Below are 20,669 nucleotides of genomic sequence, written 5' to 3' on the forward strand. Positions count from 1 at the left end.
AGCTTGATGTTTTTCTTCAAAAATGGCTACCGATATGGTTGCCAGTTAGAGGTGCAGACCAGTAAATGACTATTGATATTAAAGGGATTTGCCAAAGGAGGGGTTCCGATAAGGGCCGTTTTTCGGCCCAAACCCTGAAATTTTTCAATTCTACGATTTTTTGCTTATCGAGAGTCTAAATTTTACGGAATGTATCATGCTTTGGTCATTTTCGGTCTATTTTGGGGTCAATGCTGGCCTAAACACGAGTCTGAAGGCTAATTTTGGCGGAAAATGCGGGTTTCTTAGCATTCGACGCGCTGCGCCCGCGCTGTTTCATAACGATCATATATCATCGGAGGAGCAAATTTTCCTGCAAGTATGTTCATTAAGGGTGTTAGATAGTCACTCTGGTCAACTTTCGTCGATGGCAAACCTTGCACTCACAATTAAAACGAACTTTTTAGGATTTTCTTATTTTTCTTCATTATATTTATGATGGCATAAAAATGGCTACTCATCTTAAACCAGAAATAGATTCCTCGGCGGAAAATGTACGTAGGTAGCCCTCCAAAAAACTTTAGGGAATTAAAAGTCCCACCCCCCTCCTCCCAAGAAAAAGCCGGTGTTGCCATATTTTGTTGCCTAAAATCATAGTAAACTATTTGGAGGCTGTTCTTCGTCGAGCTCATTCAGCAAAGTTCAAAACCCTTGATTCTTCATACGTAACGATCTCATGACTAGTGATTAAGTACATGCATTTATCCATTAATATTTGGTTTATTACATGTATTTATCTAAAGAGACTCCCATGGCGGCGCGGCATTGCCACATATCATCGGTAAAAATCGAGAAACTTCCGAGTTGGCCCAGGATTTGAGCCATTTTTTCGCATCATGCTCATTGAATAAATATGTAAAACTCAAATTACTGTATTCCGGGATGCAAGTAGATCATCTTTTTTGCCGATAAAATTTTTTTATAATCTTCGGTATGTAGGCGACCCGTTATCTTACGAATTTCTGACGTGATAGGTATTTACGCACGAAGATGCAACTTTGAAACATTGACCGTGATCTGAGATCCGAATAAGAAGTAAGCCACATGTCAGAATCACGAGTTCTCAATGCTGATTTTTTACCCACCCTGACAACCTCTGCCCCCTATCACTCTAATCGCCTGCGATCGATCAGAATTCTACTCCCCAAAAATAATTGGAAACTCTGGTTTCCCCGGTTTACTCCTGCCTAGCCTCCTTACCGCTTCCTCATCTGTTGTCTTTTCATCAGGTACCTTGTCTCCTCCATCACACCACTCATTTGGAGCTGTTATTGCAGAATTTTGGAGAAATGACACGTATTCATCTAGCAAACGCTTAGTTTTTCTGGTTCAGCCACATATCTGTAATGATCGAGGTAATAGATGACAGATGCAATATGCGCTAAGCAGTCGACGACTCTATCGACGTCGGCAATACCACCCGGATATGCCCACGGGGTTCTATGTCGTTTTCAGGCACGTAACCGCCCCCCTCCCCCCGAAAGCGAAAAAAAGGTGGAAATAGTGAAGGAAAGAAGAGACGGAAGATGAGTAAAGGCGAGAAAAGAAAAAGTTTAAGACCTTCGAAGATATTTATCTCTTGTAGGGTCGTAAATGAAAACACATAGTGTTCATTTGGTTACTATTTTATACAGTTTTCGTCAAAAAAAGCGTCAAAATAGAGTTGAAATTTCAAAAAAACTTCCAGATTTGTTGATTGCAACAATTCGAAAGTATTTGTCTTAAAGTAAAAAACCGGCCATTTTCTGCAGAAATTCATGAAGACCTGTGTTACGGTGGCCTCGAAATGCGTCCAAACAGAGTTAAAATTTCAAAAAAATTTCAGATTTGCAAATGCAACAATTCGAAACTATTTTGTGTTATAGGTGCGAAAGCGTAATTTTTCTGCATTTTATGATAAATCTGCGTTACGGAAGCTTCGAACTGCGCCTAATAAGATTACAAAGAGGTTGTTCCATCCCCCATTCGATTTGGCCCCCTATCAAATATGATCCATCTTTTCAGGAGAGATACAGTAGCATGCGAGACGTTCAAATACGGCGGTCATTTTGACTTAGGCCCCCCCAGAGAGGGGGGGGGCGGGGGGTCAAAGACAAAACCTTCAACTGCCTATAACTTAGGAGCGAAAAATCGGATTGAGTTGATTTTTTTTTTAAATGGGAGATCTCAAAAAGATGTATCTGCTGATACCAGAAAAATTGAAAAAAAGTTAAATTTAATGCAAATTTTTAGCAATTTTTCAATTTTTTAGGGGACAAAATTTTCAGTTTTGTCGTGTTTCGGCGCCGTGCAATGACTCTACTAAAACAAAAACCAGTTTTTTTAGATCCTACACTCAATTTCCTATAAGATGCAAGAAACCGCATCTTGGGGAAACGTTTAGATCGCGAGCTATGGCTCGTCAAAGTTAGCCCCGCGCTGAGCGCGCGCCCCCTGCGCTGTTCGCATATCCTGTACGCGTCTGCCACCGATCCTGTTGCCCCTACCCCCTTCCTAAATGCAAATTAACATTCTACTACCCAGTTTTCGTATATATCTGCGTTATAGGTACATGAAAATTTCAGCAAGTTCGTGATTTCCAGTGGAATTGATGCTTTATTTCGCTCGCTCCCCCCCCCCCCCCCCACCCGGCCACTATGCTCCAAATATTGTGCGAAAAAGAAATGTATAAATTTTCTTGTTACATGTTTTTGCTGATGTAGCACCCTGTGACTACTAGATCGAATCGAGGTAATTTTTTATCCCACCTCCCAACCTCCTTGTGTAACCTGTGTGTATCCTTGTGTAACTGCTTTCAATTCACTTAATAAATTACTTTTTTTACATCTATTCTGTTCAGTTTTTACAACTTGTAGGCAGGGGCACACTTCAGTGCCAGTGACCGGGTGGGGGGGGGGGGGGGGGGAGAGCGAAATAAAGCATCAATTCCACTGGAAATCGCGAACTTGCTGAAATTTTCATGTACCTATAACGCAGATATATACGAAAACTGGGTAGTAGAATGTTAATTTGCATTTAGGAAGGGGGAGGAGGGGCAACAGGATCGGTGGCAGACGCGTAGAGGATATGCGAACAGCGCAGGGGGCGCGCGCTCAGCGCGGGGCTAACTTTGACGAGCCATAGCTCGCGATCTAAACGTTTCCCCAAGATGCGGTTTCTTGCATCTTATAGGAAATTGAGTGTAGGATCTAAAAAACTGGTTTTTGTTTTAGTAGAGTCATTGCACGGTGCCGAAACACGACAAAACTGAAAATTTTGTCCCCTTAAAAATTGAAAAATGGCTAAAAAATTTGCATTAAATTTAACTTTTTTTCAATTTTTCTGGTATCAGCAGATACATCTTTTTGAGATCTTCCATTTAAAAAAAAATCAACTCAATCCGATTTTTTGCTCCAAAGTTATAGGCAGTTGAAGGTTTTGTCTTTGACCCCCCGCCCCCCCCCCTCTCTGGGGGGGCCTAAGTCAAAATGACCGCCGTATTTGAACGTCTCGCATGCTACTGTATCACTCCTGAAAAGATGGATCATATTTGATGGGGGGCCAAATCTAATGGGGGATGGAACAACCTCTTTCTAAGATTTGTGATCTAATTAGACGCCATCATAAATAATGAAGAAAAATAAGAAAATCCTAAAAAGTTCGTTTTAATTGTGAGTGCAAGGTTTGCCATCTACGAAAGTTGACCAGAGTGACTATCTAACACCCTTAATGAACATACTTGCAGGAAAATTTGCTCCTCCGATGATATATGATCGTTATGAAACAGCGCGGGCGCAGCGCGTCGAATGCTAAGAAACCCGCATTTTCCGCCAAAATCAGCCTTCAGACACGTGTTTAGGCTAGCATTGACCCCAAAATAGACCGAAAATGACCAACGCATGATACATTCCGTAAAATTGAGACTCTCGATAAGCAAAAAATCGTAGAATTGAAAAATTTCAGGGTATGGGCCGAAAAACGGCCCTTATCGGAACCCCTCCTTTGGCAAGTCCCTTTAATATCAATAGTCATTAACCGGTCTGCACCTCTAACTAGCAACCATATCGGTAGCCATTTTTGATTCGAAGGCTCAATTTTTTGTAGGAGTAATCATTTGATCTCCTATTCGAACTCCTTGCCCATTAAACTAAATTTTGAATGCATTGCTTATCATAGCTGCGCTTAATTGGTGTTTCAGCCGTAAAACCGGTGGCCATTTTGGGCGCCATATTGGATTTTAGGTTTTTTTTTGAAGGCCGCAGCGAAAAATGGACCTCATTTTCGGACTCTACGACCCTGAAAACCTAATAATTGATATCTCACTATGTACTTGGACCCGTAGGTATAGGCTAATTAGTACCCCTGAGTGGTATTTTTGGCCGCCATCTTGGATTTGGAGCCCTCCTTTGGGTCGGGGGTGCTTTTAAATGTAAGAATCGGATTCTTCGTGTCATTTTACATAGGAATCGATATGTAACTCGACGCTATCCGCAAAATTTAAAAATTTCACAATGGTGGCTGCCATCTTGGACGCCATCTTGAATTCTGGGCGTCGGTTCAATTTTTGAACTTGACAACATCGAAATTCTGATTCTAGACATCCTAAAGAAGAGAACAGTATAACACAACAATTTTACCCACGAAACTGCACACGGATGCACATGTGGTACTGGATTAATACTCCCGTCCACCAATTTCCACAAAAATACCTCCTAGAACCTTGAATTTCTTCCATAAGGCTGTGACGTCACGCAACAGGATTGAACCTGTTCGGCGCGTTGTACGTAGACAACCGCGTATCTCCAATGCAATACTATAGGGAGAAACAACTTTTCGCTTTTGCGGGCGTCCTAGGCAGCGGATTGGAATCGGAATAATTTTGATCTACTCCTCACGACAATCGCTAAGCATGTACCAAGTTTAAAGGAAATCGCTTCGGCCAATTTTTCTCTAGGGGGGGGGGGGGGGCAGAGTGAGCCGGTGAGGCAGCTTTATAGAGAGTAATAATAATAATAATATGCATGAGAGACACACTCACTCAGTCAGGGAGGACAGAGTGACTTACCGCACAGAGGGATAGTTTCTGTAATCGCATTAGGATTACAATAACAACATCTTATACATAATATAAACAATATAAATCCATATAAAAATAAGAATTAATAATAAATACAAGCAAAGTCCTCGAAAAAGCGAGGGACGGAATACAAAATAAAACTAAAACCAAAGGATCAAACATTATAACAAGCCGCATCGTTTTGGCTTCGGGCGGGGGGGGGGGGGGCTAAAATTTTAGCCTCGGAAAAAGCCTGCTTTTTTGCAGCCTTACCCAAATTAAGTTGTTACCTTTTTCATTATGTAAAAGTGGATAAAGTTCCTCTTGAGAGAATGAAAAAGCGGGATCCTATATATTAAAATGCAAAGTTCAGAATCTTTGGGCGTTAACTTTGAAAGAACCACCGGACCGATTTGCATGATCTTTTTTTTAAATGAAAGCCCCTGAGCTGTAGATTTGCAGGCTGTAATTCGTTTTTCGATTTTTTCAGATTTTCTCCTATAATTTTCTCAAATTTTCTCCAATGTATTAAAACGGAGGTCCTGTAGTATGGTCCCCTTTAAATTTAAAATTTATCCAATTCGGCGCCTTCCAGGCCGGCAGCCAATCCCGTGGGAGCACTCTCGAACCCAGAAAGTGACGCCATAGGTGCTGCTTTCTGGTTGGTCGAGAGTGCTCTCAGTTCGTCTCGACCTCGCTGTTACCTGGATGTGCTTGTAAGTTTTCCTCTCGATTTTTCCCTTTTTGGGGGTAATCCGCAAGGATTACCCCCCATCTTTCATCGGTTCGGGTCGGTCAGTGTCTTCTTTTAGTTGATTTTGGTCACGCCAAACGAAAGTTCTGTGTCCTTGTTCATTTTCATCTTTTTCCTTTTATTTGTGGCATGTGGCCTGAGTCTCGAGCCCGGCGCTCAGCAGTCTATTCTATTCTGTTACCCCACATCGCTTCAGATTGGCGCCCAACGTCAAACCTGTGTTCTTCAAGTGTTTTAACTGTGCTTTTTAAGTGAACAAGTGAACATAAACTTTAATTCAATTTCCTTCATCATTATGTGAGTGTGAAAGCTGCTTCGTTTCTTCCAAGGAATCGCCGTTGGAAGCGGCCGCCATCTTGGCGTCCTCCTCGGTCTAACTCTTTTTGATTTTAGTGCTTTATTTCTCAATAATGTCTTTTATTTGTGTCATTGGCTACCAAGAGTCTCTGCTCTGCAGGGTGAGGGAGTTCAGTGACTTTAATTTTACACATATCTAATTTTCACATCTTAATCTATCTTGCGGTCGCACAGTGATTCTTAACCTACACACGTCTCATCAAAGTCTCATCAAATCAACCTAATAATAATCCAACAATATGAAACTTCACAATAAATCAACCTTTACAACAACAATTCTTTCTAATCAACCTAAACATATTTCAATATAATGTAATTTAATCTTGATTCTAAATGTGCTACGCTGGTGTGCCGATATCTTTGCATCGCGGAAGGGTTAGCCTTTTCCCCTAGGAAAAAAGTCGACAACATCTTAAACCCAGTCTTGCCCCTTTCCTGGGAAACTACAAAGATAAAGGACGGCAGTTTTTTTTTTTCATGCTTTTTTCTGAAACAAAAATAAAAGCCGGATCATCCGTTCGTCTTCTCTGTCTGGTGGCACTCTTGGTCTGGTTGGAGTAACTGGTGGTTTTCTCTGTGCATCGTGAGGCTAGATCCAACCCTGTGTCCTGTTTGTCAACACGAACTAATCCAGATGACTTCGCTTCTCTTTCAGCAGCCTTGCCTGGCTTCGTCTGTGGTCTACGTGTGTGCCTTCCGTGTATCTTCATCAACGTTCCTGGATCATCACATATTAATCTGCGTATCGTATATAGTCTTAAGTTTTTACACATCATTCTACTTTGTTTGATATATCTTGTTTACATTTATTCCTAGTTATGAGTGGTCCAAATACTCGGTACCAACATCTGCGCAGGTCTACGGTCCCTGAGCGTAAGGTAGGGGTAGGGGTAGAGGACGCGGTCGTGGTCGTGGTTTTGTGCCTGTCACTGATCCTCCTGTTGGAATCAATGTTCCCAACCAACCAAATAATTTCCAGCTTTTACCTGCGTATCAGCCTCGCCTGTTTATTAATCCCAACATGCGGCACATGTTCGACTGGAATATGGGTAATAACTCTTCCCACAATCTTGGTAATCCTTCTCATGATCGAGTGCAGATAAATGAGGTTTTTGACAGTGAAGTAGGTCTTGGTTTCGAACATCAACCTGCTCAGAATGCCATGCAGCACGATGTGCATGTTAGTCCGGCACCCTCTTCTAGGGCTCCTTCACGCATGAGCCATTTTCATTCTGAAGTTCCCCAAGCTGAAACTGCAATGTCTGACGGAGTAGGCTCTGTGCTACAGAGTTTGACCAATGAGTTGCGAGAGATGCGGATCTCTTTGCCCTCAATTATACAAAATGAAGTTGAGCGTCAGATCAGTGAAAATTCGAGTAGAAATAGTGTACCTATTCCACAAAATGTCACTTCACCTGCCCAGTCTTTACGACGTACATCGATTGCTAGTGTAAATTCTCAAGAACCTGCTAACCGATCAGTTGGGAGTAAGGTTTATCGAAGTTCTCTTAAGTTGAAAGATTTACCATCATACAACGGCACCTTGTACCCTGTACACCCTGTTGAGTTTTTAAAATCTGTAACTACCTTCTATGAGTCATCGAATGCCCCTGACCACGTGATCTTAAATGAGATAGTGCAGATTCTGAAAGAAAAGGCCCTAACCTGGTACAATGTTTACAGAAGCAAAGCTTCCACTTTTTCTGAGTTCAGCTCTGATTTCTTGGAATTCTTTTGGGGACCTAAACCCAAGTAGCATGGATTGCAATTTCATTGCAATGGATTGTGAGTTGATTGCAATTTTTGCTTGTTGCCTATACGTTCATTTGAAGGCGCTTAAAAAGTTGCAATTTTATTGCAATAAGTTTGCAAGAAATGTAGATTATGCTTGTTTTTCAAGGCACTATAAAGACTGCAATTTCGGTGCAATCATGTTGTAACAAATTCACGCCATGTGCCTGGCATCCAATTCTCTAGTTGTTTTAAAGTTTTTTCGACTTAAATGTCTCACCTACCTAACCCATATAGCCCAACATATTTTGAAAATATTGTCACCTTTATCAAAATATTTTCATGGCAATATTGTAAGTAAAATATTTTCAAAACATTTTAAAGGAATATTTTGAAAATGTTTACAAAAAATATTTTTAAAATAATTCAAAAATATTGCCTGTAAACATGCATGTTAAAAATATTCCTTAAGAAAGTTTTGAAAATATTTTAAAAATATTTTTTGAAAATATTTTTAAGTTCTCAAGTTAGTATGTGGTATAATTTACACCGGTGTTAATTTAGTGTGAGTACCTATTACGTGATATCGAAAAAAAAAATCAGACAAAAAAAATATGAAAAAAATAAATAACACGAAAAAAAATAAATAATAGGCAAAAGAAAGAAGCCTGAGAAAAACGGCGTTAATCAAATCTATGATGAATGTTGAGCCACGCACTGACGCAATGCATGCGATAACAGCCTTAACAGGCGTGATTTCAACCAAGCTCATCATCAGCTCCCTGTAGCTCAGTGGAAGAGTGCTCCGCTATGACATTCGCGGGTCGGGTTCAAGCCCACTCAAGGGCGTCCGGTATTTTATGCTGCTAAACGTCGTAGGACATTAGGTAAGCATGGGTTCGAATTATTATAATTTCCCCGGAAAATTTAGGGGTTGAAATTTAAAGGTCGTCAATATTGAAATTTCTTTGCAAAAAAAAAATTGCAACTTTTTTACAATGAGGGGGTCAGATGTTGTAAAATAATTGCAATTTTCTTGCAAGAAAGTTGAAATCGTCTGGAAATTTTATTTCATTTAAATTGCAATTTTTTCGTTGCAAAATGCTACTTGGGAAGTACAAGATAATGTTCGTGCTAACTTGTTTACCCCAAATCAGTATCGTAAAGGTTCTTTAGACATGTGCTCGTATTTCTTAAAATATATTCATAAGGCTCAGTACCTTGATTATGCCATTCCTGAACCTGTCTTGGTTTCAACAATTTTAAGACATTTTCCTCCTGGGATTCGTCGGAATTTACATTTGTCCAATTGCGATACCATCAGTGTTGCATTGGAACAGCTCAGGATTTTAGAGGCTGATCCCGATTTGTCATCTGAAATACCTCTTTTCAATTCTTCTCAGAATAAACCCACCCAACCAACTAATCTGGCTTCGTCAAAAAAGCCTTACGGGGTGCATCAGGTAGATTTTGATTTTTCGGTGCCCCCACCCACAAACAATGCTGTAGACGATGCAACCTCTTTAAACTAAATGAGTGCTGGGGAGAAACACCTCGCCCAGCACTGAACCTGAACGATCTGAATTCACCCTTAACCCACCCTCTGTTTTCTCTCTCTCTATATCAAATTGATTTCCTCAGTGCTGATGAAAAAACATGCTTCCAATTAACTGCCATCCTTCCAGCAGATACACTCTTTGTGAACTACTCTTATCAATTGCCACAATTTAAGGCTAGCATCAAACTTTTATTTACTCTTCGAGCAAAAAACTTGGAGTTCTTGTCTGAGCAGCTCAACAGAACTCATCTGTCTGCTCATCCAACATGGATTCACTTTGGAAATCAGTTTGTGAAAGATTTTATTGCCAACGAACTTTGTGTCTCAAACTCAGTAGATGTTGATCAAATCGCTCGCCAGTGTTTTGACTACCTTTCAATAAGTTCTTTTTTAAATGTTTGGGCTACGCAACCTCTCTTGTGCAGTGATTTTGTTGTACCAACAAAAGATCCTCAAATGGGCAAGATCTTTTCCAATATTAATCATATGCTTAATCTTGAGGCTTCGAGAGAAAATAACTCTAAACTTTTAATTCTTAAGCATAACCAACAACTTTCCCACCTAGATAATATAGAATGTACACTTAACATTGAAAACATGGAACCTTTTTTATGCCTCTGCTATGAATCACTTTTATCTATAAACAATGATGTCCATACAACCCATAGTTGTTTCACCATGCCTGATCACTTCTTACTCTCTGAAAACCCGACAACGTTGCCAAATGTCCGGCACAAGTCACCATTAGTAGCATGCAAAGTTGATAATCACGTGTATAATGCTCTCATTGATACGGGCTCAGAGGTAAGTGCCATGAGTCTTGCGTTTTATCAGAACTTAACAAATACTACCGGTGTTCAGCATCCTAAACTACCAACTACAGGTATGTCGATCCGTGGAGCTACGGGCATTCGCTCCAAGAAAATTGCATTTCAGGTTTTTATTGATGTTGAATTTGAAGGGAGATTCTTTCCCATATCTGTTCTAATAGTACCAGATCTGAATGTCGATTTCGTCTTGGGTATAGATTTCATGAAGGAACATAATGTAGTCATTGACTGCGGTCAACGTTCAGTTCTTGTATCTGACCAAAAGATCAAGGTCCCATGGGAGACCAGTGAGTCTAGTGAGTCAAGTGCAAACACTAATCCATCTTGTAATCAGATACAAAAAGAACCTGATAATGCTTATGTTTATGTTCTGGCTGACAGCCATGGACAACACCTTAATTCTGATCTGCTTTCAAAACTATTATTCACACCATTACAAATTCATTATGACAACAATGCTACTTTCGAATCAATAAATAATACATTACAATCCATTGCTTCAAAAATTAAACCGTCTGATGCTGTTATAATCATAGGCGGAAATAATGATATAGGAATTGAGAAACAGAAACGTGAGCTTAAGTCAACTTTCAACACACATGTAATCAAACAATTGCCATGTCCAGTTGTTCTTTTTGATTTATTTCCCAGGCATGACCTACCAGGTGCAAATGTTTTAATTGATGCCATTAATCTTCACCTCCGGAAAAAGCTTTCGAAGGAGTCAGTTCATTTCTTTAACACTTCGAAATATTTTGTAGAAAGTGATTTTGAGAAGGCCAGTCCTATGTTGAACTGCTCAGGGAGAACAAAGCTCGTGGATGCAATTGTTGATCAGGTCAACTTGAGATATCAAGATGAGTACATCAGCCTTGATTCATTTCAAACCCGACTTGAGTCGAATTCGTTAACCGTTCTGGACGATGATCCGTCCATTCCATTTGATTCTTTCTATTCTGAGCTAAAGCACGAGATTCTCACTGACGAGGAGATAAGAGAGAAAATTGAATCGCTCAATCTAAATGACGAACAAAAACAACAGCTTTTTGACCTGATCAGTGAGTTTGTCCATGTGTTTTCAAACCTCCCAGGAAAATGTAATAAATTTACTGCTAAGTTTCGCCTGTCAGATGCCAATGTATTTGTTAAACGAACCTACCCCATACCCTTTTCAAAACTTGATGCTGTCAAGAAGGAGATCATGAATTTGTTAGATTTAGGAATTCTTGAGCCAAGCTCAAGCCCATACTCAAATCCATTAGTACCAGTGACCAAAAAGGATGGTAGCACACGAGTATGTCTAGATGCTAGATTCCTTAACGCAAAAATCATCTCTGATGCTGAAACTCCGGATCGAATTGACTCATTGTTAGGAAAATTTAAGCGTCCTATGTTTGTATCTAAACTAGATCTAAGTCAAAGTTTTCTTCAAATTCCACTCACGGAGGATTCCAGAGACTATGTGAGCTTTGTATTCCAGGGAAAAAACCTTCGTTTTACGCGAGTGCCTTTTGGAACAAAGGTATCTATGCAAATGTTTAACAAAGCGCTTGATAATGTATTGGGTCCTGAGGTAGATGATTTCTCGCTTAGGTATGTTGACGATTTATTAATTATTTCTGAAACATTTGAGGAACACCTGCAACACCTCCGTATTTTCTTTGAAAAGTTTGCTGAAGCTGGAATGACGTTGAAATTCTCAAAATGTATGTTTGTGCAACCCAAAACAGATTTTTTAGGCTATGTTATAACTCCAGATGGAATTGAAGTTGATCCATCTAAGATCCGTGCTATCACAGATTTTCCTGCACCCAAAGATGTAAAGTCTCTTCAAAGTTATCTCGGCCTACTAAACTTTTTTCGCAAATTTTCAGTGAATCACTCCGCCATTATAGAACCCCTCCAAAGACTTCTAAAGAAGGATGTGCCCTCCCAAGTAGCATTTTGCAACGAAAAAAATGCAATTTAAATGAAATAAAATTTCCAGATGATTTCAACTTTCTTGCAAGAAAATTGCAATTATTTTACAACATCTGACCCCCTCATTGTAAAAAAGTTGCAATTTTTTTTTTGCAAAGAAATTTCAATATTGACGACCTTTAAATTTCAACCCCTAAATTTTCCGGGGAAATTATAATAATTCGAACCCATGCTTACCTAATGTCCTACGACGTTTAGCAGCATAAAATACCGGACGCCCTTGAGTGGGCTTGAACCCGACCCGCGAATGTCATAGCGGAGCACTCTTCCACTGAGCTACAGGGAGCTGATGATGAGCTTGGTTGAAATCACGCCTGTTAAGGCTGTTATCGCATGCATTGCGTCAGTGCGTGGCTCAACATTCATCATAGATTTGATTAACGCCGTTTTTCTCAGGCTTCTTTCTTTTGCCTATTATTTATTTTTTTTCGTGTTATTTATTTTTTTCATATTTTTTTTGTCTGATTTTTTTTTTCGATATCACGTAATAGGTACTCACACTAAATTAACACCGGTGTAAATTATACCACATACTAACTTGAGAACTTAAAAATATTTTCAAAAAATATTTTTAAAATATTTTCAAAACTTTCTTAAGGAATATTTTTAACATGCGTGTTTACAGGCAATATTTTTGAATTATTTTAAAAATATTTTTTGTAAACATTTTCAAAATATTCCTTTAAAATGTTTTAAAATATTTGAAAATATTTTACTTACAATATTGCCATGAAAATATTTTGATAAAGGTGACAATATTTTCAAAATATGTTGGGCTATATGGGTTAGGTAGGTGAGACATTTAAGTCGAAAAAACTTTAAAACAACTAGAGAATTGGATGCCAGGCACATGGCGTGAATTTGTTACAACATGATTGCACCGAAATTGCAGTCTTTATAGTGCCTTGAAAAACAAGCATAATCTACATTTCTTGCAAACTTATTGCAATAAAATTGCAACTTTTTAAGCGCCTTCAAATGAACGTATAGGCAACAAGCAAAAATTGCAATCAACTCACAATCCATTGCAATGAAATTGCAATCCATGCTACTTGGGAGCTGGAGATGGGGTGAAGTAGAGAAGAGAGCTTTTGAAGAAAGCAAGAATTGTTTTGTAAAAACAGTACTTAGTTCTTGCCCATGCTAACTTTACGAAGAGATTTTACATTCAAACTGATGCCTCCTATGTCTGCATCTCGGGTGAGCTATTTCAATATGACGACGAGGGAAATCAACGTCCCATTTGTTTTTACAGTCGAGTTTTAACGCCCTGTGAAAGAAATAATTTTGTAACCGAGCTGGAATTACTCGCTGTGGTAACATGTTGTGCCAAATTTCAACAAATACATTCTAGGCTTACCAACAACACTCAGAACTGATCATAAAGCTCTAATTTTCCTCAATAAGTGTACATTATACTCTGGCCGACTCATGCGTTGGGCCTTTTTCCTCCAACAGTTTGACTTGGATATAGAATATGTTAAAGGAAGTGATAACATTGTCGCAGATACTCTATCTAGGCACCCGCCTGAGTTGCATAATTTACCTCCTTTTGATCTTGAACTTAACATTTCAAAGATATCTGTTGTTCCTAACTTTACGAATACCTTCAAAAACATTTCTGATGCTCAAAAATCTGACCCAGAATTTGGTCCTATCTATGATAATCTTTCCAATAATGTAACTTTAAAATATAATGATTTATACACTCTACACAAAAATGTACTTTTTCACAGAAACACACACGATTGCAACTGGAGAGTTTGCATTCCAAAATCTATGGAAACCGATATAATAAATGCAGCTCATTTGTCCATCGGACACTTTGGATGTACTAAAACCGCCAAATATTTGTCATCTTTTGTGTATTTTGCCAACTTAGACTCAAAAACCAGGAAAATTGTTACCTCATGCTTAGATTGTCAAAAAAGTAAAACACCGCAACACTATTTTCGATCTCCCATGCATCCCATCTTAGCTGAAAAACCTCTTGAACTTAATGTCTCCATCGACCTCATGGGTCCTCTCCCTAAGTCTAAGGGTAATTTCTGTCACATACTCGTTGTCCTCGATGTCTTCACAAAATACATTAAACTGTATCCCCTGAGGTCTGCTACAGCAGTAGCTGTAACCAGAAAATTCTTAACCTGTTATGTCCCGGAAGTAGGAAAACCTTCTGCAGTCTTATCAGATAATGGTCCATGTTACCGTTCTAAACTTTGGAACAACCGTCTTCAAGAAGTAGGAATTTTGCCAACAAAATCCTCCGTTTACCATCCAAGGTCCAACCCCGTTGAGAGGTATATGAAGCTTCTTGGCAACTTCTTTCGAATTTATTGTCACGATAACCATTGTTCATGGATAAAATACCTATCTTTCTGGGAAATGTGTGTTAACCACACACATAATTCTAGTGTTAGCTGCACCCCCTATGAATTCATGCACAAACAAAAAGCCCATAATTTCTTTGACAATTTCCTTTCCTTCCCAAAATCTGAGAAGACTGATTTTAACCAACTTCAAATCTTAGCCCGTGACAAATTACATTCCCAAGCACAAAAAAGAAAACAACAATATGATGAAAAATTTCACTTGATAACATTTAAAATAGGAGATAAGGTATTACTTAGACAACACAACTTGTCAAACGCATCGTCCGGAGAATCAAAAAAGTTCTTTCATCTGTATGAAGGCCCATTCATTGTAGAATCAATTGTAAGAGGTAATGCCTATCGCTTACAAGATCCTGAAACTCTTGAAATTGTTGGGGTGCATAATGCCTCACACTTGAGACCCTTAGTGTCTGCTGAAACTGGTTAATCAGCCTCTCATCAATATATATTGTTATCCTCAAATCATTTTATACAAAATTATCCTCATAATATTAATATTGTAAAACTATGCTTCTATTGAATTCACACATTTATATATAAGAATAAACAACCAAAATCAATGTAAACAAAAAACTTAAACGTATGCGGACCACTCATAACTAGTTGACTTTAACAATTCAACTTATACTCTATATCTTCAAGTTTGCTTCAACAGTTTCCCCCGTCCTAAGTAGAAAAAAAAAAAAAAATTCTGCGAATTTTTTTCCTCCGGGAAACTGGGGGGTCACCCAAATCAAACTTGTACTCTTCATTATAATTTAAGTCATATGTTCTATTCATGTTCTTCAAAATGTCCTTGGAATGAAACTGAGCAGCTCACCATTCAATCAGTTAACAATAATTCCTAGACAAGGTCCGTCCAACTTCATTCCTTTGATCAGTCTTGGTATCCGCACCACATCCGAATCTGGGAAGAGGCAGATTCGCTCTTGATCAAAATGAGATTTAAGTGTCTCCACTCTAAATCGACTTGTCCCTTTCTTTTTTTTTTTTGCCACAGTTTTTTTTATCAAGTACAGACCCCTACATGAACAGATAATATTTTCAACGTCGGATCTCCTGCAGGGGAGATGGGCAATGAAATATTTCATTCTCAAGTCATGTTCAACTTGAGAAGACCCCATGTGTGCATAAGCAGGCAGGGCCCGCACATGGTTAAAAAATATCTTCCTTAGTGTATCTTTTATGTCATTCTTGAGTCCACCTATGGAACCTTTTTCTATTATTTTTTTTTTACCCTCAAGAATCAATGTTTCCTTCGTATTAGGGTACTCTTGCTGGGACGTTTCCTGAAGGGGTTAAGCGACAGTAACTTGCCCGACTCTCTTCTGTCATGCCTAAAGTGCACTTGGGTTCCACCTGGAATATTTGTTTTATTTTCTTTTACTCGCCCAAGGACAACCACCCTTCTTTCTCTTGAGGTCCGTGCTCCAACAGGCTCAAAATGTTGCACAACCAATGAACAATTCCGAGACAGACATCAGTCTTAAATTTTTTTTTACCCTCCCTGTCCCCTTGGATACTTTAACATTAATTTTCCGATGGTCTTGTCATGTAATCAAATTTCAAATTAAATGATGGGAACGTCAAGTTCATCAGTTACATCTCTCTATCTTCTCACTCTCTAAAGAAAATAATAACTGATTGGGTGGTACCACTCCCTAAAATTTTCTTTTAAGCCGACCCGACCCGAAAAATGTTTTTCTCATTTATGTCAATTTTCTTGTCATTTGTAATTTTTTCAATGTACTTAATGATTCTCATTTCTTTGTTCAAACTAGAGCTATTGAAAAATTTCTCACAGTTACCTTTTGTTACATTTGTGAATTTATTTTATTTTGTATTCTAATTTTGAATAAACGGCGAATCCTCAAGGATGAAAAAAATAAAGACCAGTAGTAATAACATTGCAAACCCAACCGATGAATCTAGTCTTCTACTCTCTCGAAGTGTGTAACAATTTTTTTTTGCGGGAAACTCCGCTCATCCCTCTCAGTCCTCCAACACTTGTGTTGGATGACTGACACGGAAGAGTGGGGGTATCTGTAGTATGGTCCCCTTTAAATTTAAAATTTATCCAATTCGGCGCCCTCCAGGCCGGCAGCCAATCCCGTGGGAGCACTGTCGAACCCAGAAAGTGACGCCATAGGTGCTGCTTTCTGGTTGTTCGAGAGTGCTCTCAGTTCGTTTTGGTTCGCTTCTCCTGGATGTGCGTGTAAGTTTTTTGCTCTCGATTTTTTCCTTTTTTGGGGGTAATCCTTGCGGATACCCCCCATCTTTCATCGGTTCGGGTCGGTAATGTCTCTTTAGTTAAATTTTGGTCACGCCAAACCAAAGTTTTGTGTTCCTTGTTCATTTTCATCTTCTTTTTTTTATTTGTGGCATGTGGCCTGAGTCTCGAGCCCGGCGCTCAGCAGTCTATTCTGTTCTGTTACCCCACATCGCTTCAGTCAGAATCTTTGGACGTTAACCTTGAGAGAACCACCGGACCGATTTGCATGATTTTTGTTTTAAATGAAAGCCTCTGATCAGTAGATTTGCAGGCTGTGATCGTTTTTTCGATTTTCTCAAATTGTCTTACTTTTATCGACGAGTAAAGTTCAGCTGTTTCGAGCGGTCGTCCGGCCGCTACCTGCTTGCCCGTCCTTAGGTAACCCCCCCCCCCCCTCTACGGTCTCAGCCAACCCTCCCGCCACATTCTTTCGGCAATCTCCGTTTTCTTTCGTATAGCTCTCCTCCCACCAACCTCAAAGAAGGAGGTTTGGATCGCATCGTCGTTCGTCACTCGCCACCCACATTCCTTCGCAATCCCTCGGCTGCTCCGCTTCACAGCTTCTTGATATCCTGGCATCTTATTCTCTGCGGCTTGACTGACCCTGACTTATTAACTGCAGTATTGTGTATTGCTAACAACACGTATTGTTACAGACATTTTATTCATCATGATTAAATAGATTCAACTAATTGCTCCGATTCCAATTAAGCTACTGCACCACCATTGCTAGCTGTTCCGGGCGCCCGTAGGGCGCTAGTTTTCTGTTAAATCAAAAGGAGCTGAGCGTTAACTCGTGAGCCGTGGGTATGTGACATGACAAGAGCCTTGTAGACAGGGCTTATGAGTTAAAGAGTCCTGCCACTGATCTACCCGTCGTTCGCGGTCTCCCCAGTTGCCGCTGACGTCACAGGCGCTTTTAAAGTCCCTTTCATTCTTAAGGCCCTCAACTAACGAGCACACGAGCACACCCCATCTTTTCAGTTGCACATAGTTCCACTTTGCATAAATACGTCCACGTAAGCTATAGAGTTGGCTCGTTTCTCTTTGAAAAAACGAAATAGTAGCAGACATTTTGAAACGCTGCAATAGAGATACGTGGTCTCGCACTTAGACTATGAACCTACATCAACAAAATAGGGGGAATAACTTACGGCAAGTGTGGTTTCCTGATTCTCCGGCATCGACCGAGGTTATCCCGGAAGTAGCCAATACCGCACTTTTTTAAAGCGAAAGTACCGACCTCCGGTTGGAGTGGTTGGGGCGGCGGGGAGGAGGATGGCCCCGAGGTGAGGGCAGCTGCGGTGGGCGCCTCGGTGAGAAGCGTCCCTGCTCCCGATCCGACGGGCGCCGTCGTACCAACAGTCGGCGTTCCAGTGATCGGCGGCTTCGTGGAGAACGCCGCTACTGCTGCCGCCACTGCCGTCATGTTGGAGCACTTGGTCGAATTCTTGCGGTACACCACTCCGTACTTAGTCATCTCTACGCAGTCTAGACTCTCCTCCGTTGGCTTCGCTTGTGTCGGTTTCGGTGGTTTCTCCGTGAGATCAGCGTAGTCGTAGTCATACTGTTGACAGAACAGGACAGTTGCTATTACAACATGGAGTTTCGGAAAATGAACTAAATCCCTGGTAGCAATTACCTTTAAAAAAAGTACAAAATACTTGAAACCTGTCGAAAGAAAATATTTAGGAGACCCTTCCCAAGGAGCATGGGGTTCTATTTTCTGTCTAGCACTGATTTAGAAATTGTCTATTTTCTAGACTGAAAAATAACTTAGAAAAAAAATGTAAAGAAAATAGATGTAGGTATCTAATAGAAGTAAGAAAATTATTAAAAAACTTCTAATTTCTGTCTGTGTTTCGGACACTAAATACAAGGAAAATAGAAAATTTTGTTGTCTACATTCTGCGTTTTTTTCTATCTGTTTTCTGAATTTTAAATTTCTAAGAAAAAGATAAAGAAAATATCCAATTTTCCTCTATTTTCCATCAGGTTTTTGGATATTTTTTCCTAAGGTAATAGCCCTATCAATTTTCTAGACGTAAAATCGATCTATTTTGTAGAGCGCACTATAAAAACTAGGGAGCCCTGCCCCCTGACCGCTACGCGGATCAACCCCCTATAGGGCGCTTCGCGTGCCCTATACGCATATGTATAGGCAAAAATGTTCTGCCATTTTCATACACCATTTACTGTTTGAGCCGCATCGATTTCAAAATTTTTAACGTAACACTCAGATTCGTGAATGATGAGGAATGGCTTGATGTACATAATTTGGTATGATAGAGGCATTACATTGACGGCTAAACTCGGGCAACATGTATCTCCATTTGCGACGTCGTAAACTTCTCGTCATCCTTTTTTGTTCTTTTTTTATTTGGAAACTAATCAACATTAAAAGTTCGGGGTTTCATACTTTCTTGCACATCTACAGCTCGATGACATACATGTAAGGATCATCCTTATCGGTCCGGTAGTTCGTCAGAAATAGTGCTTCCAAGAATCTCTATATTATACAGCTACAAGCAAAATCTTGGAAGCACTATTTCTGACGAACGACCCGACCATTAAGGATGATCTTTACATGTATGTCATCTGTAATAGCTGTAGATGTGCAAAAAATTATGAAACCCCGAACTTTTAATATTTTAGTGCTTTTAAAGCTCATGGAACTTATGTCCTATGTTCATATCGTGAGAGATACGTCGTTTCCGCTAGAAACGTCGAGGTGTCACAGTGGGTTTTAACTATAAATCTAATTAAGAAAATGAAAGTCCCCATATCTGAAAGCGGAAAAGTACAGCGAAACACCTCAGGAAAACATCCCCGCTGAAAAGAAAATCATTCGCTGGGCCGTTTCTTTTTTGCCCCCCCCCCCAAGCCAAAATGGCGGCCGATATGCGCCGCCGCGGGGTGCAAATGTTACAACTCCCTCACAATGTCAAGTGACACATCGATTCCTATGTAATTTTGGTCGTAGAATCCGAATATGAGGTCAGAAGTCCCTCCCTCACGACTAAAAGGGATCGCGCAAATTCAAGATGGCGGCCAAAAATAGGCCCCGGAGTAAAAATTCTCAATTCCAGCTTTTGGTGACGAGTGAGATGTCTGACATCTGAAATGTCTGAAATGTCTGAAATGTCTGTATGTCTGATGTCTGATTCCCTTCTGGCCGACAGGGATCCCTCAAATCCAAAATGGAAGCCATTTTGAGGCTGACATATTATTTCCGAAAGACGCGTATAGTCGAGTGAGGTGTCTTTTTACATGTTTTTTGGACCACATGATCAGAAACTGGGATCCAAACTGTGTCCCTGTGGGCCGGAAGGTAAGATTTGTCCCTTAGCACCTTGATTTTAACGTTTTTATCAACTATTTAAATAAAAACTCAGAATTTCACTGTTAGAACAGCGCCAACCACATAAAGAATGCTATATTCTTACAAATAGACTATACCAGGGGCTATAGTCCCCCAGAGCAAGAGGAGGGGGAGCAAGAGGGGTATGAGGTAGAGCAAACTAAATTCAAGTTTCTATTTACAAAAATTAAATCAAGTTATATTATTTATTCTTATATTGATACATAATACTTCTATTATTACTACATGATTTGTTCGTATTCAGATAAAACATGTCTACATGATGATTGCATTCACACAGTTGAATCTTCCTTAATGTCTTGAGAAAAAAAACTGTGATTAAATTTAAAAGATAATTA

The 20,669-nt window shown here is 39.7% G+C and overlaps 1 protein-coding gene across 3 annotated transcripts in view; it reads right to left on the minus strand.

Moving 5' to 3' along the window:
- Positions 1-20,669, minus strand: part of LOC109040522 (uncharacterized) — a 60,396-nt gene that overhangs the window by 13,044 nt on the left and 26,683 nt on the right. For 2 of the 3 annotated variants that reach the window (XM_072300553.1, XM_072300550.1), the window contains exon 2: positions 18,104-18,516. In XM_072300553.1, coding sequence (XP_072156654.1) covers positions 18,104-18,516 — 413 coding nt within the window. Of the gene's footprint in view, positions 1-18,099; positions 18,517-20,669 lie in introns of those variants that run through there. The other variant, XM_072300561.1, reaches the window with a different exon arrangement.

This window comes from Bemisia tabaci, chromosome 1 (assembly GCF_918797505.1).
Source record: "Bemisia tabaci chromosome 1, PGI_BMITA_v3".
NCBI classification, from domain to species: domain Eukaryota; kingdom Metazoa; phylum Arthropoda; class Insecta; order Hemiptera; family Aleyrodidae; genus Bemisia; species Bemisia tabaci.